Source organism: the organism of the source record quoted next, unplaced genomic scaffold (assembly GCF_019419815.1).
Source record: "Pyrus x bretschneideri cultivar Hongxiangsu unplaced genomic scaffold, Pyrus_bretschneideri_v1 Contig174, whole genome shotgun sequence".
Classification (NCBI taxonomy): Eukaryota; Viridiplantae; Streptophyta; class Magnoliopsida; order Rosales; family Rosaceae; genus Pyrus; species Pyrus x bretschneideri.
The window spans coordinates 1-27043 of NW_025999473.1; the positions used below are offsets into that span (position 1 = coordinate 1).

The 27043-nt window shown below is 35.9% G+C and overlaps 1 protein-coding gene and 3 long non-coding RNA genes across 4 annotated transcripts; 3 read left to right on the forward strand and 1 right to left on the reverse strand.

The window, feature by feature from the left end:
• The first annotated feature begins 6774 nt into the window (after positions 1-6774).
• Positions 6775-10944, forward strand: LOC103957602. Its single transcript, XR_007257448.1, has 2 exons — positions 6775-6920; positions 9293-10944. It is a non-coding gene; the product is annotated as an uncharacterized LOC103957602 (long non-coding RNA).
• Positions 7804-8542, forward strand: LOC125476127. The gene is made up of 2 exons (XR_007257447.1): positions 7804-7882; positions 8378-8542. It is a non-coding gene; the product is annotated as an uncharacterized LOC125476127 (long non-coding RNA).
• A 9539-nt stretch (positions 10945-20483) lies between the features above and the next one.
• LOC103957675 (disease resistance protein RGA2-like) lies at positions 20484-24474 on the forward strand. Its single transcript, XM_048581840.1, has 3 exons — positions 20484-20882; positions 21188-24031; positions 24259-24474. The coding sequence occupies exons 1-2, from the start codon at positions 20580-20582 to the stop codon at positions 23984-23986; spliced, it is 3102 nt and encodes a 1033-aa protein (XP_048437797.1). The 5' UTR covers positions 20484-20579; the 3' UTR covers positions 23987-24031; positions 24259-24474.
• A 36-nt stretch (positions 24475-24510) lies between these two features.
• LOC108867968 lies at positions 24511-26335 on the reverse strand. Its single transcript, XR_007257446.1, has 2 exons — positions 26139-26335; positions 24511-26043 (listed from the first exon to the last, which is right to left on the reverse strand). It is a non-coding gene; the product is annotated as an uncharacterized LOC108867968 (long non-coding RNA).
• Positions 26336-27043: the final 708 nt, after the last annotated feature.

The window sequence follows — 27043 nt, forward strand, 5'->3', positions numbered from 1 at the left end:
CAACATCCTAGCGAAGTTTACTTCAGTTTACATCAGTGCCAAGGCTGACTTTGCAGACTACAACATAATAAGTTTTCTGCACTCTTCTCTTTTTACAGAAATAGAACTTGATACAGTCACGGCCACGAAAACTTCATCGGAACCCTACCTGGTGCAAGCAACGGACTAGGAACTTTAATTGGGTGTTCATTTCCTATCAGAGTGTTTTCTTCAGTGCGTAGATAAAAAATGTTCAGTGCTCTCAGTGATTTTGTATCAATACTAGATTCTATATTTGGTCATTTCTTAAATCTATACTTTACTGGACCTGTTTAGTCCTTCGACACCTCACAACTTCCCAAGAAATTCGCCATCATGTCAACATGCTTGGCTGATTAACTAGTGAACATAAAGAGAGCCCCGATTTAGAACATTTCTGAAGAGAAACTCATGTTCAAAACAACTTAACACTCCAAGCATTAACCAAACACACTGTTAGGAGGATGAAAGAGAAAACCTGTAACAAAGAAAAATTCCAAAAACTGAAAAACACTTCTTATTCTCCCCAGTTCTGAAAAGCCAGAGAAGGCGGGATAGCTAATCATCAAACAATTTAACTTGAGATACAATCTCACACTTCAAAAAGCTACGGTTCTTCATTTTCAATACCAAAATGCTACTCTTGTATGCACGATGCATACACACTACTGAAAAGAGTAATTCTTAATCCAGCATGAAAGTCACCCTTTGGCAGAATAGCACCTGTTCCTTCGTAAGGGCAATGCTAAGGAGCGAGATGTGGGTTTATTCCATCTATTAGGAATACAACAGGTCTCTCAATAACTCATAATTAACTTCAATAAGTCCTATACATTATTGTTTTGAATGTTTCATAAAACCACCGTTACAAAACCTATTACTAACCATGCTTCAGTCAATAATCGAATTTTAGGTCCTATGGTACTTGTACGATCTCTTTGGTATGTTACTAACCATGCTTCATACTGCAGTTCAAACTATATGGCTGTTAACATAAAATTGTTTATGCAGCTAACGTCTAATATTTGATTTTTCTGCGTCGTATGGAGTCGGCTGATATTAACCTTTTTCATGAATACCCATACATTGTCAAGGCAACTAACATCTATTATTTGATTTTTCTGTTTCGCTTGGAGTTGGCAGATATTTACCTCTTCATGAATACCCTTAAATTGTCAATGCAACTGTGTTAACTGTAATTGGATGAATGAATGCTCGCAGGTACTGGCAGAGGATGAAAACAATGTCAAAGCGCTATTTAGGCGAGGCAAAGCCACAGCAGATCTTTGGCACTGGCTGTTGTCATTGATTTATCGTCTTTTGGCACTGGATATTGTCATTGATATATCGTCTCTTCAGGCACGTAAGGCATAAAGCTGAGTAGTCAAAGATCTGAAGCTTTTGAATTGTACGATAAATGAAGAAATTCGTGTACTGAACTTGCTAATAAACAAGACTATGAATTGTGATTTGTGACCCAGAAGGTTCAGTTTACGTGCCAATAGTTTTTGCCGGGATCAAAGATACAGTGATAAAATTGAACTGTTGTAAACCGTGAGACAAGATCCTCATTTTGCTTTGTTTACCGAGTTCTGATTGTGAATTTTCCGTCACCACCATAATCTTTTAGATGGTGCGCCAAAACGAGTGGCTTTGTTTCTTTGAAGTGCTTCTTGGTTCTTTAGTTTATCTTTGGCTGGAGAATATTGTTTCTTTAGTAGCAAACATGAGCTTTAACCCGTGCCTTGCTGCAGGAATATCAAATTGATTATATATATAAGCATTGTGCGTAAGTATGTAAAAATTATTTACACAGAATATGATATATAATATATATATATATATATTATATAATATACAGTAGTTGTTGACAACTCTTTATACATATAAAGAGTTGTTCAAATCCTATTTTATCGATATACGAATTGATGTTAGCACGAAACTCATAAGAAGAAAATGGAGGGAGGGAAAGAGGGAGATGGAGCTTTCCATTGTATGCTTGGTGTGGCTTGTTGGAGTCGTGCAGATACCTGCAATACTTCAACAAATAAATTGACAATGTTTGTTCTCTGCTATGTTCTTTTGCAACTTGATCCTACAAACAAAACTTGAAAAACGATGCCATTCAATGAAATCTAAATCATTCCCGCCCCTGAATCTTTTACAAAACAAAGCCCCATGAAAAATTTCAATAGTAAATGTTTTCCCATATAAAAAAAGAAACAATGAAATAAACGTTTTACTTCGAAATTTCAATATAATCTTAGGTCAGACATTAACACCTTACTTTGAAATTTCTCCCCCAAAATGTGACAACAGTGTTCGAAGACAATCGTTGTAGAGTAAACATTAGGTGGACTACTCTTTGACCATGTCATTAGACACATTACAAAAAGCTTCCTTTCCATGAGCTTTGCATGTAACTTACAAATTCCCAAGTACATGTGTCACTTGTATGTCCTCAACTTTCATTGCTTAATAAAGTTTACGACTGAAACATTAACCCAATCCGGAAAAAAACAAAAACAAAAACGCGACTCTCTCTCTCTCTCTCTCTCTCTCTCTCTCTCTCTCTCTCTCAATCAAGTGTGCCACCTTCTCATATGCTTTCTTGTAAGATTAATTGAAGAAGAATACTTCAGTTTTTGAACAAAATTAACTTCAAGATGAGTAATTTAACAGAAATGAAGCAAAAAGAAACCCAAAAATCTTTAATTGAACAACAAAACTTGGTCTTTGAACAAATAACTTCCGGATGAGTTTAACAGAGGAGAAGCAAAAAAAAAAACCCAGAAATTTGAAAAATTTGTCTTTCAGAACTGGAATTACCTTGAACGAATCTCACTTCCGCTGCGAGAGAGATGGAATAACAGGTTGAGAGGAGAGACCTTTTTTCTTTTCGGTCAACTTGATGAGGTTGTCATAGTGTTTTCATCAAGAGAGGTGGAATTAAGAATTCGGGAGTGCTGTCCAAAGGAGATAACGACAGCTCAAGAACCGAACGCTATGTAACTCATACGTGTCAATTGGGATATACTAGTAATTTTACTGTGTCGGATGAAAATTTGAAAGAGTAAAATTCACTTCCATCCTAATCTCTAATCTCTTTTTCTTTCTTTTGTGTTCTATTTAACGGTTACGATTAAATTACGTGAACATTTTTATTTAATTTTTTTATATAGAAAAAAAAACAAAAAAAAAATGTGTAAGAGAAGTGAAGAGAAGATGATGGTAATATGAGAAGACAGAATCTATTACAGGAACACTAAAATAGGTGCAAAACAGTCATTTCACTGTTGGTGAACAGTGATTTTAAACCCAGTTTCAGTATAGGGATAATTTAAGGGTCCATGTGGATTCAGTGCTCAAAACATAATGATTTGAATTTTTACTATATTATTGAGTTAATTGAGAAAACATATAAAACTAGTAGTGAGCTCATCGAAATGTTTTAATTCTTATTCTCTATAGATACAGCTTGTCCTGTTTTAGTAAATGCGTGAAACTGAAGAATTGAAATGATTCTTGTTCCAATTATGTATAAATAAGTATGTCATATTATATAAAATCATAAAAATATTAGATTAAGGTTTGAAATTTCCTCATTTCAAATGGACCTCAATGTATGACTTCCCTTGTCCCCATAAGGCCTCTTTAGATTTTTGTGTCCGGAATAACCAGATCCGGGAGTTTGGGCCATTTAAAAGGAGAAAAACTTGTGTGAGGCTTGGCATGCTACTAAACTTTGTTGAGTGGCACTACAGTCCACTCAAAAATCACCACATGACAAGTCTTAAATATAATTTTTTTTCTCATCCTTTTATATTTAAAATTCTCATAATTATTTTTTTCACTAATTAATATGCACCAATTTAATGGCTTATATTTTGTTCGGTCCCCCCCCCCCTTCCTTCCTCCTCTTCCTTTTTTTCCCAAATATTCACTCCAGTTTATGTTGCAGGGCATGCCTGCCTTCTTTAACTTCCCAAACAATCTCATTGTGTAATATTATTTGATTTATCTCTTCGAATATGCTTTTTATGAAGACTCAACCCTTTTCTCATAACATAAGCATTGCGTACTTGAAAGGCTTCAATGTCATAATTCACCACCATTCTAATTTTTACATCTTCTTAAAACTCCATTGTCTCAGCAGCAACCTACCAATTGAAAAAAAAAAAAAATGACTACCATATTAATAAAATACTCATAGTAAAGAATAGAAAAAACTATTGTATAAATATGTGGGTAATTCGTATTAACATATTAACCATAACATTGATTAACATTTGAGGCCAAATATTAGATTAACATGTTAACGAAAACAAATAAAAAATTAGGCTAACCCTAATACACCTATATATATGGGTTATTCATGTCAAGTTCACATGATAAAATCAAGTATTATATAAATAACAAAAAAACTTAAAGGTTCTTGATTGATCTCCACGACAAAAGTTGGAGAAAGTGATTTTGTTTAGGGTACAAAATTTTTTCTGAAGAACTGTGAGAGAAAAAAGTCGGATAGACAAAGAAGTGGGAGAGAGAGGAAAGTGAAAGAATCCTGAAACATAAATTGGAGGGAATATTTGGGATGGATAGCCTTATCTTGCCACCAATTGTCTTTTTTTTTTTAAAAAAAAAAAAAATATCCATTGGATTGATGTATGTTAATTAGTGAGAAATATAATTATGAGAATCCTAAATATAAAAGAAAGGGAAAAAAAATTACATTTAAGACTTGTCACGTGGCGATTTTTTAGTGGATTGTAATGCCACTCAGCAAAGTCCAATGGTAAGCCAAGGCCCACACAAGTTTTTCTCGTTCAAGAGAGAGAGTTTCAGACTATTAAAAGACTTCTTTTCCGTGAGTTAGGCTAGTGGGATGGGCTAATAAGGATCGCGTGATATAAAATGAGTGGTATGAATTTTTGAATTTGACTGCTTTGGGCACAGAGATCTAAGATGATCTTAGCTCTCATAATTGAGAGTTTTAGGCTTTTAACCTTAGATTGTGGAAAATATATAGAATATGTTAAACCATTTAGAACTTGTGAAAAAAATCAATCATAATTTTATTTTATTAACTGGAGAACCAGAATTTAAATTTGAGACTTTGTTGGACAAAAATGTTCATAGATTAATGGTATGCTTACTAAAGTGGAATGGGAGTGGAAAAAAGGGGAATTGAATTCTTTCTCAATTGATTTTGTGATTTAATAGTTTAATAATTTTTTAGGAATGAAAATATTGGTGGAGTCCACTCAAAATCAATAATCATACTCATGAAAAATCATGAATTCCAATACTGAGGGGGCATGAGATTTTGACTCCAAGAAAAAGTTGCAAGATGGAGAGAGATAAAGTATTCGAATTGTATGAGATTTACTAGAGAGTTCTGAAATTTACCCAAAAACTTTTATTTTTGCCTATTACTTTAGTCTAAAGAAGGCTTTTCAATTGCACTATACAAATGAATAGTTTTTGGATCCCAATTTCACACTATTTACGAACATGCCATTGCTCTAAGGATTTTGCCTTTTTTTTTTTTTTTTTTTTTTCAGGGTTAGTTGTATGGGCTTTTGCGGGTTTGGGATGTCACTGGGTTCGTGGTTTTTGTTTGTGGTTGGGTTTTTCGGATGGATGGCCGACACGGGCAGGCCTAGCCTGCAACGATGCCAGCGAGAAAAGAGGAAGGGGTGTCGTGTGATGCGAGAGAGAAGAGAGAGAGGAGGAGTCGTCTGATGGCAGAGAGAAGAGAGAGGGGTCGTGCGATGCCAGAGAGAAGAGAGAGGAGGACTCCCGGAAGGAAAAATTTGAGGAGAGAGGAAGGGGTAGGATGAGCAAAGCAATAGGTAGGCCTGCCCGGAATTTGGGTTTTGTTTTTTCTTGGTGAGATCTGCTTAGAGAAGCGGTGAGGCATGAAGGGACGCCTAAACCGAGGGTTGGTTTCAGAGATTTGGTTCCAGCTGGAAGCTATCTCTGCAAGCATTGATGAGGATTTCTCCCAGCTTGCAGCTTCAATTCCTTTCAAAGCTAAGTGTCCCTTTTGAACTGAATTTTCCCTTATTTCACTGTTTCTAGTTTGAACCTGCTTAGAAACCTGTTTTTTTCCTGCTTTGTTTTTTGTCTGGTTTTGGTTCGGTTATTCAACTTTTAGTTGGGTGTGCAAGATTTGTTTTTAAATTATTAAATTGGGACAGAAAAACAGATATTTTGTGCTGCTTTCTTCACTGTCTGATAATACCACTTCCTCTTCATTTCTCTTTTTCTTCCTGTTGTGTTGGTCTTTCAGTGTTATAGCTTCTATGCAGAAATCAAACTGTATGCAATTTGGCTCTTTTTGTTCATTACCCTATTATTTGTTGTTGTGCTGACCCTATGAATCAAATAGTCAGTTTTTTTATCCCTCTAAAATACATTATGCATCTGGTTTTTGTTCATTCACATATGATGCACTGTGAATCATTTCCTGACAAATATGTTGAGATATGTTATTTTTGGTAGCAAATTATGGTTGCTGTTGTTAGAAATAGATTTAATTTTTCTCTTTGGTTTGATTATAGCTTATGTCTTTTAACAAGCATGCTTTTAAAGTTGCTGTCAAGTGTTTCTCATCGTAAACATGATCAGCAACTTTGGCTTTCTTTGCGTTTTGCATGATAAAAACAACAAATATATTGATCTTCAAAACAAGGGTTTAGGGTTGACTGTCATTCGATGTATAGAATTTCACAACTTTTATTTGTTTTTTTTTTATATTTCAATCCTCTTTTAGAATACTAATCCAAATTTATTAACCAGGTGATTTTTCACTCAATCCCGAAGTTCGTATTTCTCGGATTGGTGTTGTGTGCAGATTACTGGTGGTCAGCTTGCTAAAGCATTGTATTTAGGTGAAGGTATTTGACCTCCTGATTAGTATTCACATTTAACTTTTTGTCATATATTTTCAGCAGATATTGTAGTTAAATCAATTCGTCCCTGATGTGTTTGAACTTAGGTGAAATTTTTAAATTCAAGTTTGAAAATCTTCTTTTTGGTGAAGCTATTTGTACAAGTAATGAGACTGGGAATGGCAACAGGCAAGGTAGGCCGGGTAATCGCACCCTGCCTCAGCTAGGGTTGGGCAAACGGGTCTTGGGCCCGCGGGTAGGGGCGGGTATAGGCGGGTCAGGGCGGGTACGGGGCGGGTCCTGTTTTTAAATAGGGGAAACGGGGCGGGGCGGGCCTAGGTAATGGCATTCTAGGGTCGGGCCGGTTTCAGATTTATAGAAAAACGGGGCCCCGAAACGGCCCGTTTGTAATTGAAATGGACGGCCCAAATTGAAAATAAACATACCTTCCAATCATGACCGTTGGTTTTAGGTTTTACCCTAATAGAGTCTTTGCTCTCTCTCGATCGACCTCGACCTTTCCGTCTCTCATCCTCGATTTTCTTCTTGAAGTCCGACATCACCTCACCGTCTCTGAAGTCCGACATCACCTCTCCGTCTCTGAAGTCCGACCTCATCTCGACCTCGACCTCTCCGTCTTTACTCTCTCTCGACCTCGACCTCGATCTTCTTCTTGATTGTTCTCCTCGACATCTCATCCTAGACCTAGGCACCCGCACAACCCATCTTCCCGATTCTTGTTCACTCTTTCCCGACGACATCACCGCCGTCGCGATCATGAGGTTTGGTTTTTAGTTTATACGCACTTTGCTTTTTGTTCAGTTTCCCATACCAAATTTGCATCTCTATCGTTTTGCAAGTTGTGCGTTTTGCTTTTCTTCTTCCATTCTCGCATTCGGTCGTCCCCTTTCAAGTCTCACTTTGTGTCCTTTTCAGCTCTTCGTTTATTCACTCAACACCGAATCAGTGTAAGGGTTTTCAACTTTTGATTTTTCTTTTGTTTTAAACTGAAAAGTTTGATTTTGATAGATTCGAAAGTATACAAAAGTTGAATCTTTATTTGGGTGAATTTTTAAACCCAGTTTCGCTTATGGATTTTCATGGGTGGTTAAATTGAATTTGGAGGTTTTTATGTGGTCTCAGATGGAAACAGTTATAGTCTTATAGAAGAGATGCAGGATATGAACAGGGTGGAATGTTTTCTATTATTATTATTTTTTTTAAATCAATTTGGGGTTTTGTTTGGTTTTGCTAATTTTGTGTTGTTGAACCCAGCGATTTGTCTACATATTGAATAAGAGACAATGAAACTGATATGTTGTTTTTTTTTTGTTTAAAATTGAAGAGCCTTTGCCTTCCATCTGTTTTCTCTTTCTGGAATTTCCTTTCTCAGCGTTTTTCAGGCTTATGGTATATACTTTGTTTTTTTATTTTATTTTTTTGGTTCATGATTGGTTTTGCAGGTTTTGTTTGTATAGAGGAGACGGTAACTTGGCTGGTGCATCGTCTGTTTTCAGTCGAGGGTGAGGTTTAGTTTGTTACGTGGGAGCATCTTTATCTGTTCATTTGTCATGTTTTAATTGGATTAAATTTTAGGTTGTCCAAATTATAAGCTATGTTGTATTCTCATATATCAGTTTGGTTGGCTCTTATGTTTATAATGGTTCTGATATAGTAGTTCGATTAAATTTTAGGTTCTCCAAATTATAAGCTGCGTTTATTTTGATATATCAATTTGGTTGCCTCTTATGTTTTGTGCAGATTGCAATCTGTGCAGTTTGCAATATGTGCAGTTTTTTGTGCAGTTTGCAATCTGTGCAGTTTGCAATCTGTGAATATGTACATTTTTTTTTTCTTTCAAACAACCAAAAAAAAAAAAAAAAAAAAGGACCCGTGGACCCGGCCCGAACCGGCCCGTTTCAACCGGGCCGGGTAATGTTCGGTTCTTATATTAAAAAATGTAATCCCCGGCCCGGCCCGTTCCCTTTGAACCTAGGTCCGGTCCGGTCCCTTCAAAATTGGGCCCGGCCCGTGCCCAGCCCTAGCCTCAGCCTCTAAACAGGGTATTGACAACTTTTCATTGTTTAACTTTTTCCTCCCTTAGATAGTTGCATATGTTTGATTTGTTAATCTGCTTCTTACGCATGTTGTTTCCTAATGGTGTAGGTGGGTTGCTGGATGCATGTGCAGATTACTCGAATAGACGAAGCTAAGAATGACTTGGTATTGAGTGAGAATGAAGCTTGGGTCAGTTGGATTTCGACATTTAATTTATTCATGTTTTTTGTTGCTTGCTATGTTCTCTCATTGTTTGTTCTGAGATTCTGTGATCTTAATTTTCATAAGAACTGACATTGGTTTGCCATATAATGTTTCAGGAACTGTTATACCTTTAAGGAGGGAACACTTTTAGAAGGAACTGTCAAGAAAATATTTCTATATGGAGCCCAAGTGAGGATATGAGAAACTAACAGGAGGTATAATGACTTTCAAACTTACGTGTGTAATTATCTCCATAAGTGTGGTTACAAGTTGAGCCTTTTCTTTGTTTTGTTTTTTGTTGAAGCTTTCCACGCCTTCTTTGTATTCTTTTTCCTGTTTGTTGACAAATAAGATCATGTTTATTTTTCTTCTAATTTTTTAGTGTGTGTGTGTGTGTGTGTGTATATATATATGTAGTTTTCTCTCCACCTGCCAGTATCATTCTGGCAGTTTCCTTCTGTCTGATAACTCTGATTTTATTTTTTTCCTGTTTGTGGTTTTTAGTCTTTGTCATTTAATTGGTGTAGCTTCGCTAGCATCTCTGTTCCGGCAGTGTGTGATTGGTGCTAATGGAATTTCAGCATTGTTTCTGAGCTATTATTTTCGTCGTTGTTCTGTGAGTTAGTGCTAATGGATTTGCTGTGTTTGCAGTTTTCAGAAACTTGGATCGTTGGATGGAGCACTTGGCCCTTTGGCTTTTGAGGTATATTTGTTTACGGTGGTTTCATGACTGTTGTTGCATTTTTTGTTTTGCTTACGTCAGGACTGGATTTGGCTATGTAATTGTGGCATCATTTGACTATGTATGACCATGATAACAGTGGAATGTATAATTGCTATGTCTTAAGTTGGTGTAATGTTAATGGTTTGCAGATGCTTAGGAGACCATCTATTGCCATCAATAAAATTGCCATCGATGAAATTGGGGAAGAAATTTCGAGAAATAATGTTAATGGTTTGTAGAATTATTATTAACAAGCTTTTGTTGCTCCCATTGTTTGTTAATTTTTATTAACAAGTTTTAAGGCACAGACCCATTGGTTATTGATGGTTATTGGCGCAAGGCCATTATTGTTTCACCGCTGGTGAGATTGTGTTGTTTCTTGAAGATTTTTTGGGTAAGGTTCATGCTGTGTGCATTTTTTTTTTTTTTTTTTTTTTGTATTTTTTGTGTTTCTTACAATCATAAAGTGGGTTGAGCTTGGTTCATGAAAAAAAAAAAAAAAACAACAAATTTATTGACTTTTGGACGTGTTTCGCTTAAAAACAGCAAGTTGTGATGTGTTTGCCGTTGTAAACATGATCGGGAACTTTGGCTTTCGATGTGTTTCGCATGATAAAAACGGAAAATATATTGAGCTTGAAAATAAGGGTTTAGGTTTCACTGTTTTTCCATGTATAGAATTTTACCCCTATTTTTGGTTTCTTTATGATTTCAATTATCTTTCAGTAACCTAATCCCTAAACTTATTAAATTCATTGACCATGTGGTTTTGGATTCAATCCTGAAGTTCCTATTTCTCGGATTGGTGTTGTGTGCTCCTTTCTGGTGGTCAGATTGGTAAATCATTGCATTTTACTAAAAGTATTTGACGTGCCTATGCGCCTTTCGTCTCTAAAATGTTTGAATATAGTCGTCTTGGGAGTCTTAGGGGAGTCTTAGTGTGATCGTTTTTCTATTTCTTAGATTCAAACTGTTTTTAATTTCTCATTTAATTGGTGTAGCTTTGCTCATTTAACTAGAATTTAATCAGATTTGGTCCTCAAATTTCTCTGAATTGCTAAAGGATTTATTTTCTTTGGAATTTTCAAAAAATCAGGTCGTGGGAGGAAGAAGCTGGTTCATAACTATTTGGTGTTTGAAGTCCAGTGGATTGGTATCCGTATCTTATAAATATGTTGGCCAAGACATATGTTAGCTTTCATTTTGTTTTTTCATTTTCGTTTCTTATATCTTGCTTTTGCTTTTGATGCATAGTTTGAAAGCTTCTGGATCATAATATGAATTCCGGTGTGTGTGAGTGTGTGCAATGTTTGTGCATTTCAAATTCTCAAGCGTGATGATATTGCCTAAGCATGTAGATTTTACACTGCTTTTGTGCCATGCAGTACCAACATTCTATGTGGCCTCTTAGCTAATGATACAATCAAATTATATGAACTTTAATTAGTTTTCATGTCACAGTTTCAATTTCTTTGCTTTGTTTGGAAATTTGTGCGTTTATCTTCGGAGCACTTAGTCGATTTAGCTTGCAGTTTAACTATTTAGGATTCTTAATGTATTTTGGTTTTACCTGGATTCCATTTCTGTGATTGCCACCCTTAGTCGATGGTATTATCTTTACAGTGGATTTAAATTGGGGATTTGGAGAATCTAATAACAAAACTGAATTATATGTTCCATGCTTTTCGTTTTCATTTTGGGTTAAAAAGTTGGAGCTTTGGATCAGGATTTTTCTTTATTGAACTATAATTTTGTGCTTAGGAGACTATCTGAAACTGCTTAAATTTGTTTGCATAGGAACTTTGTTTTTTATTTTCGCTGTAATCTGTTTTGTTAAAGGTGATGATAAAGATTTATCAATATTGTTTGTTTGGAGTTAGGTGGAAATTGGAAGGGAGTAAATTGTGATCGTTTATCCAGCATTTGATAAAATTGGGGAAATAATGTTAACGGTTTGTAGATGCTTAGGAGATTGTCTGGGGCTGCTTAAATTTTATATATTCAATTGCATAGAGTCGACCTGACATACACAACCATGATCAGATTGCCACCCTTAGTTCATGGTTTGTAGATGCTTAGGGGATTGAGAGGTCATGCTAAGGAGAGTATATTACTTGCCACTGAGGAATATACTTCATATAATAGCAATGTGATGATGTGTGGCATGCTTTAACTAAGGGATATTTTTGTGTAGTAAGAAAGCCATATAGAGTCACATTTTTGTTTTTGTTTTTTTTTTTTTTTTTTTGGATTTGGTAACTGAAATTTTATGTGTGAACTACATGTTTCTTCAGGAAACAGAACTTTTTTGGAAACCATCCATTTCTAATCAAAGACATTCAGTTTCTTCCTACTCATTGTACAATGTGTTTATATGCCAGCTCACTTGAATGCATATAAAAAAAAATTGTTTATCTTATCAATCTCATTCACTCATGTATCCCTCCGTTTGTTCATAATTGTGTTGAATTTATTGAACTTAAATGTGTTTCATTCATCCGATTATACGTGAAACAACAGGTTCCCGCAGCACCGCGGGAGCATATTTTCTCGTGTCCTCTAAAAAGGACATTAAATTGGAGAGTTCTTCAGAGTGCTTGCTTCCTATTTGGATGCTGGTCCTCCCGATTATCTCATAACATCTTATAAATAAATTGGAATTCTAGAAACCAATCATCTTATAAATAAATTGAAATTCTAGAAACCAATCTAAAATAATTATAATAATAATATCACACATCTCTTTTATTTTTAGTGTAGATTCTAAAAACCAATTTAAATTCATCTATTAATTCTTGACATCTCTTAGTGTAGATTATATCAACATAAATAAACACTATGATATCTCATCATCCCCCTTTGCTTTTAGTGTAAAATGTTGTTTCACTGGTACTCTTTTATCGATTATATAGTTTTGGCATTATTCAAACTTACATCAAAGTAATATTAGCAATTCATCTTACACCTTATGAGATGAAGACACTTGGCAAAAGAGTAGTATTATCATTATTTGTTTTTTTTTTATCAACCCAAAACTAGAAATTCGAGTAGATCTAATTTTCAGACAAGGATTGTCTGTTCTCCCACTTCTGATGTCCTTTTGTGCCCTCCTGTTTTGTGTAGTTACAGTTAAGCCACGTCAATATTTTATATTATTTTTTATAGAGATAATAAGACAAAAATAAACATTAATATAAAATGTTGATGTGGTTTAAACGTGACCACACAAACAAAAAAGCACTGAAAGACATCGAAAATGAGAGAACAGACAATCCTTGTTTCTAATTTTCACAGTTGCTCAAACATAAACAACAATACAATATACAGTAGTGTGTGGGCCCAGGAAGCGGGAGAGAGAACATTTGTTGGAAATCAATCCTCCAAAGACGAATGATTTGTTTTAGTTTATTATGCCACTGGACTAGGCCTTGTTTGGCAGCTCGGACTGTACTGACTATTTATGTCGGATAGGATAAATAGCCACCGGATAATACTGACTAAATTAATCAGGCGTTTGGTGTAGTATCGGACTAATAATTGTATTATTTATACTGTGTTTGATATTATACGAGGAATTCAAAATATTATTATTTTTAAGATAAAAATTGATGATTAATGGAAAAAAAGCACTTTGCAGAAATATTTATGGAATTCAAAATAAAGCACTTTGATGATTAATGGAATTCAAAATATTTATACTGTTGTTTCTTCACTTTGCACTGCAGAAAAAGAAGCAGTTTGCTTCTCCCATTCCCAAAGCAAAATGAAATGGAGACGGGCACTCTACAAAGACCATCAACGCCCTCAGATGTAGAAGCAGACCCTAAAGCCCGTTCGTGTCCTCTCTCTCATCGCGTCCTACACCGAAGCCTCTCACATCTCCACCTCTCTGTCATTTGAAGCATCACCGCCGATGTCAAACGGAAGCCAAAACGGGAATGCAGCAGCCATTGAAGTATTGGAACAACAACGTGCAGCAGCCGCGGCGAAGGGAAACGCAGAGAAGATAAAGATAATCTCGGTCACTGCTGCCATTGCTGCAGGACAGCCACAACCATTGAGTTTCGTCAGTCCATCGCGACTCTCCTCTTTCCTCCGCTTACGCAGTTCGCGGTGATCAGAGAAGGAGGAGGATGCGAAGTTGCAGGAGAGCAGAACAGAGGAGGAGCAGGAGGAGGAGGAGGAGGAGAAGTTGCAGGAGGGCGGAACAGAGAGAGGCGTGCTTCTACCCGACTAAATAATACCATGGTTTTGAGCGGTACAACTAAGCGGGTATCAGCCGGATAAAGGAAGTGGGGCCGGATTATTTAATCCGGTAGCTATTTAATCCAAACTAACACCAAACACGGTACTCCGTATTATTAGTACTATCCGGTGTCTTATACGGTGTGCCAAACAGGGCCTAGAATGATTGGGATACAATCAAATAAATTTAATAATATAGTTTGTGAGGATCAATGAATAAAGTAAAAATTGCAAATGGGTTTATAAAGTACGGATGAGGATCCCCTTGGATCCTCATTGTCTGATTGAAATGGATATTGGATTGAGGTTTTGAAATTTCCTCATTCCAAATGGATCCCAATTTATGACCTTCTTTATCCCCATAATAAAGGGTTTTAGCCTTAAATTTCCTCATTCCTCATTGTCTGATTATAACCGTTCAGAACTTGTGAAAAAATTAGTTATAATTTTGTTTAATTGATTGGAGACCAAAAATTTTTGATTTGAGATTTCGTCGGAATGGTATATTTATATGTTTACTAAAGTGGAATGGGAATGGAAAAAAAGGAATTGGATTCTTACTAAATTGATTATACAGTTTGATCATTTAATAAAACATAAGTGTTCAAAAGTCTTTACCTTCACACAGTTTTAAACTTGTACACACATATTTAAACTTTTACATATACCTTTATACTCTTTTTTTTTACACACCTTTAATCTTTGCCACATAATTTTATATCTTTGTTCACACTTTTAAACTTCTATACACATCTTGGACGTAAACTAAGGGGCACTTGCTTTTGTAGTTTTTCGTAACTATTTTTATAATTTATGGGCCATGATCTGTAACTGTGATGCACTCAATTTTTTTTAGGGAAAATTGCTCATCAAAGTGAGCAACTTTGTTATGTGTCAGCATTGGCAGAGTCAGGAATTTAAAGCGATAGGGTCAAAAAGTAGCTTTAAAAAATCGATAATACTTTTATTTATAATTGTCCACGATGTGTTCTCATATTTTGGAAATGTCATCTCACAACACCATTATCAATAGAATCAAATACATCTTTCTTAATGTACACAACCAAACTATCATTCAACTATTGATCTACCCATCCTATTACGATGTGGATTCTCCACAATTTTCATCACTGAAAAGCTCTTTCAACTAAAGCAATTGCAACAAGTAAAATCAATGCTAATTTCACAAACAAACACACTAAGGGATTCTGTCTATCCTTCTTTGTCTCCATCAACTTTTGTGCAAGACTACTAATTCTTTTCAATGCAGTAGCTTTGTTAAATTTAAAAAGTATTAATTAAAAATTATTTTTTATTTTCTTAAGGATAAGTTTAGAAGTAAAAGGTTATTGGGATAACTTAACAAAGTAGCATTGCAGCTATATGGGTTCATAAATTTTCTTAGGGATAACTTGACAAGGTTACTGGGGCCAAGGGATGCCAATGCCCCCGCATTGGCTCCGCTATGCGTGTGTCCGAGATTGCATGCATTTTTAAGGCAATGCAGCCAAGGATGCCTGCATAATTAAAGCAATCCCAGAGAAGAAAATAGTTAACAAAAAAAAAAAAAAACCTTAATTAAGACTTGAGGGCTAAAAGTTAACGATATAGTGGGAGCTGATGCACTGTGAAACGCGAAACACGTTTGGATGATTTGTTAACTATTTGAGGGGTTCAGGATAATTCATCAACGTGAAACACGTTTGGATGATTTGTTAACTATTTGAGGGGTTCAGGGTAACCCACCAACGTGGCAAATGAAGCAAAGGTGTTGATCACGTTGGAGTAGCTAGCTGTCATTTTGTATTTTTCTGGGTTAGTGGTATGTCTAGGATTTGGACAAAAGTTGCGCTTTATGTGTTGTTATAAATCTCTTTCGGACTACTTAGCCTTTTTAACCACTGGTCTTTTTCCTTGCTTTGTTTATGGCCTTTTCCTGGGGCCAGACGGCCTTTTAGCCTCCTTTGTTGTACATCCCATGGTAATTCAACTTAAATCGTATAGAGAGAGGATTGATAAAAAGAAAAAAGAAAGAACCCAAACCTTTAACCATGACATATAACAAATAGATTATCTCATGCACAAAAAGTCAATAAATTCAGTAAAAACTGAAGGCAAGGAGTAAATTCAAACAATTGAGAAACATACATGAAGCAACACATGGAGAAAAAGTAAAAAAATTGAGTAAAAACGAAAGGAAAAAATAAATGCAAACAATTGAATAGTACACACACACACGCGCACAACAGCTAGAAGCATGCAGAGAGAAACGGTAAAAATCCCGAACTTATTTGATTATCTTGAAAACCCACCAGATCCTACTCACAATCCAAAATCCAAATAACCACTTAAAATCCATAACATTACAATGAAATCAATACTAGAATGCACCAAACAACAGTATAAAAAAAAATGCAGTAAAAGCAAGGATGAATTCAACAGCCCAAATAAGCCAAAAGATTCTGTTGATCCTAAAAATTACAAAATCTACGTGGCGCGCAGGCCGAGTAACTAATAAGCTAACTACATCCTTCGGTTGGATGCGGGGCGTGCCAACTCGTCGCTGAGCTCGGTCGAGGAGTAAAATTTGTTGATGTTGCATTGAGCGCGCTGTTGACTTCTTTATCTTGCGACTGCGACCGAGGAAGGAACAAATCTCGGCCTTTGGATTCTCGAGCCTGAAGACAAGGCTGCTAGTTCTGCGAAGTTCACAAATCGTCAGCGTCGGATTTGGTCACAGTGATTATATTCGTGAGAGTATAAGCACGTCGAATCGACACCAGACTGTACGAACACAAGTATTCAAAGGTGATGTATGTCTTGATGGTGAATGTGATTCGACCGTCAAAATGCCGAACTCTGAAACTCACTTGTGAGTATCCAATCATAAAATCACTTGGCATTCAATGCGCCAAATGTCGTAACTCGTAACACCTTACTTCGCCGAGAAGGTTAATAAGATGACTTTTGCCAATAAAGATTCGGAAACCCTTCTCGACGGAGACTTTGATAGGTAACCAGTCGGCCTTGATGCAGTGCTGTTTATCCAAACTGAAGGTGCTACTCGGTCGGCTGATGATATTTGCCGGTTGCCTTCATAGTGCTGTTTATCCAAACTCAAGATGTGTCGGCGAGAAAAAGAAAATAAAAATCTCAAGATGTTTGACAAGTTTTACGTAGGGCAATTGTATGTTGAATTGGAGGTCTCCTTTTTAGTTGTCTGCCGCTTGGTATTTATAGAGATATGCAAGCCTAAGTCGCGAAAACCAATCCTAATTGTACTGTGACTCTAAGTCTTTATTGCTCACGTTTTATCAAAATTTGTTGTCATCTTGCAACCTGATGCAATCTTGCTTTGACTAATAACCTTTATCCATCATTATCATAACCTTTATCCATAATCAAAACCTTCTGCCGAAGACCACATGCATGCATGACTCCTTCACCATATCCTAGATAAGACGACGTGCACCAATCTCATCCATGAATTCCAAGTTCATTTGTACCGCACCACCTACTTGTATATCAGAAATAGGACTTAGGTTTTGGTCATAATTAGCAACGTAAGAGACTGCATGCACTTAGAGTCTGATATAATGACCCAATCGAATGTCTCAGTGCAATCCTTTGAAGACGGATCAGTTCATTTTTTCCAAAACAACCATCTGGATATATCAAAAGTTAGGTTTTAACCATCCTAGTTAATATTAAGAGATAATATTATGATCAAAATCAAAATATTACTTCTCAATAATAACTAAAAATCATTTCAACCATTTTATCATCCAACGGTCTAAAATCTGCTTATTCAACGATCTCGATTGCTCGGACCGATGGTGTAATTTTAGGTCCAAATAGATTCATACCTCAATTGAATTTTGAACTTGATTCTCGTTTAAAAATATTAATCTACAAAACCAAATTAGTATTATTAATAATAAAATAACACGATAATGTAGCAAACAACATTGAAAAATAAAATTTAGTAAAGGTAAAGATCAATTCAACAATCTAAATAAGCGGAAGCATTCATACCTGAACTAAATTTGTAGGTTGATTTTGTCGCTTAAAAATTCTGATATGCAAAACCAAATCAATTTTATTAAAAACAAATCTATAATACAGACCTTTCACAGTTAATGAACAATGGTTTTTGTGTTGGGTTTTAGTATATGTATAATGTTGCTTCACTAGAACTCTTTTAACGATTGCATAGTTTTGACAATATTTAAGCTTACATCAAAGTAATCTTAGCCTCTCATCTTACGTCTTATAAGATGAAGACACTTGGCAAAAGGGTAGTATTATCATTATTTTTTTATCTCAACCATCGTTTTGAAACTATAAATTGGAGTAGATCTAATTTTCTCAGTTGCTCAAACATAAACACAATGCAATATATAGTTGCGTGTGGGCCCCAAGGAGCGGGAGAGAGGACATTTGTTGGAAATCAAATCCTGTAGCTTAAAGTAGAATGATTACATTTTAGTTTATTATGAGACTCCAGAATGATTGGGATTCAATCAAAGAAATTTCATAGTGTACTAAATTTAATAATATAATTTGTGAGGATCGATGGGTAAATTTAAAACTGAAGATACCAATAAAATTGCAAACGGGTTTAAAAAGTATGGATGAGGATCCCCTCCGATCCTTATTGTCTGATTGTAATCAGTATTGGATTGAGCTTTGAAATTTCCTCATTCCCAAATGGACCCTAATTTATGACTTCCGTTGTCCCCATAATTGAGGGGTTTAGCCTTATATTGTGGAAAAGGGATACAATATGAATACCATTCAAAACTTGTGAAAATGTTATAATTTTGTTTAATTAATTGGAGAATCAAAATTTAAATTTGAGATTTCTTCGGAAGGGTGTATTTATATGTTTATCAAGGTGGAATGGGAGTGAAAAAAAGGGAATTGGATTCTTTCTAAATTGATTCTATAGTTTAATCGTTTAATAAGTTTTTAGGAATGAAAAAAATAGGCGGAGTCCACTAAAAATCAGTAATTATACTCATGAAAATCAAGAGTTTCAATATTTAGGGGGCATGAGATTTAAAAAAAAAAAAAAAAATTATCTACACTAAAGTAGAGATGGGTGGGCTTAGCCTCACAATAAATTAGTAATAATATGATTCAAATTTTTATTTGGCGAGACTCAAACCTAAAATCTCTCACTTAAAAATGAAGAGCTTTTTATTACTTGGTTCCATTTGGATATTGGCCCTCAGGCTAATTTCATAGCATCTGATAAATAAACTGGAATTCTATAAACCAATCTATAATAATAATATCTCAACATTACTTTTACTTTTAGAGTAAATTCAGGAAACCAATTTAAATTAATCCATTAATTCTTGTCAGCTCCTAGTGTAGAGTATATTATCAACATAAATGAACACTATGATATGTCCTCATCCCCTCTAATTTTCTCAGCTGAAAAAAAAAAAGAAAAGAAAAAAAAGTTAAAAGAAAGCGTAAGAAATTTGAGTAGATCAAATTTTCACAACGGCTCCAACATAAACAAAATACAATGTATAATTATTTTTTATTAATTACAAAATAAATGTGAGCATCGGCGAACAAATTAGCAGTGAAGATACCAATAAAATTGAGATGATTGCTTCTAGTTGGAAGTGATGGGTGTAGAACCGGCCAGCGCTGGGTGTACAAATGAGCAAATAGTGGGAATGGGATTAGGATTCTCTCCTAATCTAAGGATGAAGATCCTCATGACCAAGGGATATGGGCCGTTGGATGAAAATTCAACGGTTATAATTATTATAATTTTAAAAGGACCTCCTGTTTGTAGCCGTTGGATTTTCATCCAACAGCCCACATTCCTTGGTTATGAGGATCCTCATCCTTAGATTAGGAGAGGATCCTGGGAGTAGCATGTGGGTCCCGTGATTTGTTGTAATTGACGTTTTTTATTAGGGATAGGATTTTCTTCCCTCTTTTTTTTTTTCTTCCCTTTCTTTTTCTTATATTTGAACGAAAACGGTTAAGCTACATCAACATATTACATTAATTTTTTTATAGCAAGAAAAAAAAATAAAATAAAATAACGTAAGATAAGAAATTAAAAAGTGATGAGAAAAGGATGTGAGAGAATTCTGTTTCTTCTTACTGATGAAGAGCACTAGCTAATACTTTACTAAAGTAGAATGATTGATGCTCTCCACAAAAAAAAAAAAAAAGTAGATTGATTGATTGTGTTTTCTAATTTGTCTGATTTTAATCATTCAATACTTTATTAAGCCACTAGACTAAAGTAAAAGACAATTATGAAGACCAGCAGTAACATATAGACCGGTCTCGTTTTCATTTTATGCATGGAATTATATGTGAGTGGCTGCATATAAAGACTAGCGGGAGGAGCCATCTTTCGCTACGCAAAACCATTTTTCTTGTCCTGAATCTAAGAAATGGCGGAAGGAGTTCTCTTCAACGTTGCAGGAGGGATCATTGAGAGGCTAGGCTCCCTAGCTTTCCAAGAGATTGGATTGATTTGGGGTGTCCAAGACGAGTTCCAGAAGCTCAAAGAGACAGTGGCCAGATTCCAAGCTGTTCTTCTTGACGCTGAGCAAAAGCAAGCCAACAGTGAAGTCAAACTGTGGCTCCAAAGTGTAGAAGACGCAGTTTATGAAGCCGATGACGTGTTGGATGAGTTTAATACTAAAAATCAACGGAGAAAAATGATGCCTGAAAATACAAAGCTATTAAAAAAGGTACGCCCCTTCTTTCTTTAGCTCAAATCAACTTGCTTTTGGGCTAAAAGATAGGACATAAGATAAAAGATATTAACAAGAGGTTTGGTGAGGTTGCATCTCATAGAACCTTTTCATAGTCACATTAGCCTATAGATATCCACCTATTAGGAATACAACAAGTCTCTCAATAACTCAATTAACTGCAATAAGTTCTCTGCGTTATTATTTTGAATGTTTCATATAACTTAACGTTACAAAACTCTATTAACTTAATTAATATAGTTCTTTCATATTAATGATTATGTCTATTCAAATTCTTACAGGTGAGCCTTTTTTTTTCTAGCTCAAATCAACTTATTTTTGGGCTGAAGATGGGTCATAAGATAAAAGATATTAACAAAAGGTTGAGTGAGGTTGCAAATCGTAGAACCTTTCACTTAGAAGTAAATCGTGAAGATACACGATTTGTAAAGAGAGAGAGGGTCACTCACTCATTTGTCCGTAAGGAAAATATTATAGGGAGAGATAAAGATAAAATGGCAATTATCCAACTTTTGTTGGATTCCATCTCAACTGAGAATGTGTCAACCATTTCCATAGTTGGAATTGGAGGATTGGGAAAAACTGCACTTGCCCAACTCATCTTCAACGAGGAGGTGATTCAAAAGCATTTTGAGTTGAAAATATGGACATGTGTCTCTAATGTATTTGAATTGGATATAGTTGTTAAGAAAATCCTTCAATCCAAAAATCATGACGAGATTGAGCAGTTGCAAAATGATCTTAGGGAAAAAGTAGATGGGAAGAAGTATCTACTTGTGTTGGATGACGTGTGGAATGAGAATCGAGAGAAGTGGCTTAGCTTGAAGAACTTGTTAATGGGTGGTGGAGAAGGTAGTAGAATACTAATAACCACTCGTAGTAAAATCGTTGCAACGATATCAGACGCAGCTGAATCATACATCTTAAAGGGTTTGAATGAAGAGCAAAGTTGGTCTTTATTTAAGAAAATGGCTTATAAAGATGGAAAGGAGCCAGAGAATTCAACAATTAAGGCAATTGGGGAAGAGGTTGCAAGAAAATGCCAGGGAGTGCCACTCGCTATAAGGACGATAGGTGGGATGTTGTTCACCAAAGATGACGAAACTGATTGGTTGAATTTCAAAGAAAAGACACTTTCAAAAATAAATCAAGAACAAAATGATATTTTACCAACACTTAAATTGAGTTATGATGTGCTCCCATCACATTTGAAGCATTGTTTTGCTTATTGTAGTTTGTTCCCACCTGATTATGAGATCTCTGTACAGAGATTGATTAGACTTTGGGTGGCGCAAGGGTTCATTAAGTCAACTGATGAAAACAAGGGTTTGGAGGATGTTGCATATGAATATTACAAGGAGTTGTTGTGGAGATCATTTTTTCAAGAAGAAGAAAAAGATAAGTTTGGTATAATAAGAAGTTGTAAAATGCACGATCTCATGAATGAACTTGCAATCTTAGTGTCGGGGGTTGGAAGCGTCGTAGTTGAACCAAACCAAAAGAATTTTCATGAAAAGCTTCGTCATGTATCTTTCAATTGTCAAATTGATCCGTTGGAAAGGGAAGTGCCAACTTCGTTGCCAAAAGCAAAAAAGTTACGAACTTTTCTTTTTCTTTGCCAAGAGGAGTTGAGTGATAGAGATGGGTCATTTTGTGCTACAATTGTTTCAAATTTTAAGTCATTGCGTATATTGAGTCTTAATGAATTGGGAATTAAAAGAGTACATAAATGTCTTAAAAAAATGAAACATTTGAGATATCTTGAGCTTAGTGGGAATCCCATGAAGAGACTTCCAGATTGGATAGTTGGACTTTCGAATTTGGAAACACTAGATCTCAGTTGGTGTGAAAGTCTTGTGGAGTTGCCTAGAGACATTAAAAAAATGATCAACTTAAGGCATCTCATCTTGGAAGGCTGTTATGGATTGAGTGGAATGCCACTTGGAATAGGTGAATTGAATGGTGTTCGTACATTGAATAGATTTGTTTTGAGCGAAAGCAATTGTTTGGGGAGGGGCGGTTGTGCTGGTCTTGCTGAGCTGGGGACCCTTAACGAATTAAGGGGAGAATTACTCATAAAGAATTTGAGGCACGAGAAAGATGTGGTGTCAGAATCAAATGTAGGTACACCTCTCAAGGACAAACAGCATCTTTGTTCGTTGGGTTTACGCTGGAAAGAGGAAGATGTAAGGGGAGTTGATGAGGAGGATATTATAAAGTCAATGGAAGTATTGCAACCCCATTCTAATCTAAAGCAGTTGTCCGTGTATGGCTATAGAGGTGTGAGGTTTGCGAGTTGGTTTTCTTCTCTCACAAATATTGTTAATCTCGCATTGTATTGGTGTGAGAGATGCCAACATCTTCCACCCTTGGATCATTTCCCTTCCCTTAAGTTTCTTGAACTCAGAGAGTTGAAGAAGTTGGAGTACATATCAGAGAATGAGAGCAGTAACAGTATGAGTGATGAGATGATGAGGATCTCATTCTTTCCCTCCCTGGAAAAGCTCTCCATAGAAGATTGCCCTGTTCTGAAGGGATGGTGGAGGCCCCACACTCATAACAGTGCTTCTTCATCAACGGAAAATCTGTCGTTGCCGTCTTTTCCTCGTCTTTCTACATTGTCTATTGATGAGTGTCCTAATCTAACTTCCATGCCTCTGTATCCAAATGTGGTTGAAATAGAACTCTACAGGAGCAGCTGGAAGGTTGTTGATTCCTTGTTTGTTAGAGGAGCATCTGATATTCCACATGATGTCGGTGTTGATGTTTCTGCCTCTTCTTCTTCCCCTCATTTCTCCAAATTAACACATCTGACACTCGGTGGAATTGAGGATTTGGCATCACTGCCAGAAGAAATAAGCAATCTCACGTCATTGCAAGAGCTTGTAATTGCAGAATGCTCTAATTTGACATCACTGCCAGAAGAAATAAGCAATCTCACGTCACTCCAGCGACTTGAAATTAGACATTGCTCTAATTTGGCATCACTGCCAGAAGGGATTCGCGGAGTCCCTTGTTTAAATAGATTGAAAATTTCTGGGTGCCCCATGTTAAGCAAAAGATGCAAGAAAGAAAGGTGAGGACTGGCCTAAGATTGCTCGCATCCCACATTGACATTAATTAAGGTGCGTTTTCTAACTTGTTTCAATTCACACTAGCCTAATTCAATATAAACTACGAAATATTCAAATGCCAATCTCATTTCTTAATTTTATTCTTCATTCATCATCACCAGCATTTTACTTTTTCTTTTCAAATGACATTACCATGTGGATCAAAGTTTCCCTCGTCCATACTTTTTAACTTCAATTTTTTTTTTATCTCTCTTTAATTTCCTTCTTTTCAATTATAGTCTTATATGCAGCGAATGGGGCGTCAACCTTTTGGATTCAATATGTGATGGCCACGATGACTGCTTGGAGTGGTTGTTCATGTTTTTTTTTTTTTTTTTTGATCATCAAGGTTTAGGTACTATGTCCCCCCTGTTGTAATGTTTTTTCTTCAGTAATATAATATGGGCGTGAGGGCCAAGCCCCCCAGCTTTGACTGGGTTCCAGCCCTCTTTAAATATTTCTTTTTAATATAACTCCAACAACAGCGACCATCAAAAGAGCTTCCCAGAGCGACATGATCTCGTTGCCATAATAATCCTTTGTACAAAGGCAATTCTAAAACCATAAGATACCTAAAACAAACCTACTGATATTACAGAATGGTTTAACCCAAAGTTATTTAATTCAAACACCGAACGCAAACCCTAAGCACCTTTATAGTCCTTAAACCCGGGAAAGAGTGTATACTCACAGTTGCAGAATCCCAAAGCCACGCTTGAAACGTCTGAAGCTGAGGGTTGAGCTTAAGTTGTTCCATGGGTGCATTAGCTTCTTTCCACTCATCTCAGCTTTCAATGTGGCATTTTCAGCAGCCCAGATCGCATCATCCACCTAAAATATTGCAAAAGAAAAATGTTTTAGCTCCTAAATCCAAACAGCAAAAGAAAAAACACAGCAAAAGAAAAATGTTTTCAGTAGCACAATAGATAATCTTGTTACAGCCCTGTACTGCGGCGTACAGGGTAGCAGTATCACCCACATCCCCAGTCAATGGCAAGACAGATATGAAAAAAGAGAGAAAATGATAACACCCACCATTTAAAGAGAACAACAAAAAAATATCTTGCAAACCCTTGATTTATCGGTAAAGCACATCAGAACCAAACAGTTAAGAAAATAATTTAAAAATTAAAACCAATTCTATATTTCTAATCAGAAAGAGCATTTCACAAAATTCCAGATCTGCTACACCATCAAAGGACAGACCGAATAGGAAAACGACATCATTCATTATCCAGATTGAAACAACAATCCCACTAAAATTGACTACTCATAAGAATCTCATTCCACAAATCTGAAAAGGAATGAAAACCCTGTTAACCAAACCCATCAACAGTCACATAAGCCTCACCAATCGTAGCAAACAAAACCAAGCCGACGTGGTCAACAATACAAAAAATACTCTGAACATCAGCCAATATACAGCACGTAGAAGCAACGCAATTTTTTTAATTTTTTAATTTTATAAAAATACCCAAATCCGTAATGATCCTAACAGTTAAAATTAGGGTTTGATAATTAGTGCACCTACTGCTATTAGACTTCGATCCCCGGGAATTACCGGATACTGTTGATGATGCCATTGTGTTCAAGCCAATGGATTTCAACCCTATTCGCAAAACATCACAAACTCCATCAGAAAAAGATCCCGACTGGAATATGGCTAGGGCGGACTGCCTTAGAGGAATGGGCAGAAAAGGTTCCCGCTCCGAGCATCCAGCAGCTCAAATACCCAAATTAATAACCAAATAATCGAAACCCACAATAAAAAATCATACAAAAATTAATGCTTTCACAGAAAAATGTCTAAAACCGACAAAACCCACAAAAAAAAAAAAAAAATATTATACAAAAATCTCACCGTGCTCAGATATACTAATTAAGATTAAGGGGTTTTTATGAGCAAGAACACATACAAACTTGGAAATGTCATACAATCCAAACCCTTTTCCAATATTAGCCACAACGAAATGAGGCCGTATCGGCCCAGTCAGAACCTTCTCGATAACCTCCTTCACCGCAACCTATCAATTCCAACACAAAAATTGAGAATGTGTGAGAAAATTTGAGCTTGTAATTTTCTCGGAAACCAAACAGGGGTCTAGACTTTAAACCAAACCTTAGGAGAGGGGTGGAGAGAGAGGGCAGAGGCGAGCTTCGGGCGAGCAAGGATTCGGCTGCAGATTGGGTTCCAGAATTTGCTAACGCACGCCGCTGATGCGAATGATAAGGCGGGTAGGTGCGAGAGGATGTCGTCGAGAAGGTCGTCGTTTAGCAGATTAGGCGTGGAGGGGGAGGGAAAGAAGCGGTGAAGAAGCAGAAGGCGATGCGTAGTCGAAGTGGAGAAAGCATCCCCGAAAGATTTAGGGTGGTTCGGTTTCGGTATTTTGCCAAAATCGAAACTGAACCAAAACTTCGGTCCGTTCAGTTCGGTTTAATTTTCTTTCGGATTTTTAGGTTTGGTTTTTTTTTATTTGGTTTTGTTCGGTTTAGTTTCAATTTTTTTTTATTTATTTTATAAAATTTGATATTTTTTATATGAAATTTAAAAAAAAAATTTGCATTGGTAGATTAATAATAAGAAAATGAGGTCACTTGGTATTACGATTTAGTGATATTTCTCTTTACTTGTAAGTGATAAGTGTTAGGTTTGATTCTCGCCAAAGGTGAAGTTGAACCACATTATTGTTAGTCCATTGTGAGACTAGTCCACTAATTCCCCTTAGTGTATATAATATCGATTATTAAAAAAATGATAATATCGATTGTTCAAATAATAATAATAATAATAATAAAATAGGAAAAGTGGGAAAGTGAGAAGGTAGTTGTACATATACAAGATCATATAAACCAATCAAATTCTATCAACAATCTCAATTGCAAAGAAAAATGATCAATTTTTGTCATTTGTTTTGGTTTTTCAATTTTGGTTCGGTGTTTGGTCCCATTTGTTTTGGTTTTTGATTTTTTGAACCCACCCCTAAAAAGATTTATTCGTTTTTAAAGGATGACATAATTGATTCC

Excerpts from the sequence above, each read along its gene's own strand:
- LOC103957675 (XM_048581840.1), top strand. The coding sequence starts at position 20,580 with ATGGCGGAAGGAGTTCTCTTCAACGTTGCAGGAGGGATCATTGAGAGG. Across the intron at positions 20,883-21,187 it reads ATACAAAGCTATTAAAAAAG|GTGAGCCTTTTTTTTTCTAG; the intron begins GTACGCCCCTTC and ends AAATTCTTACAG.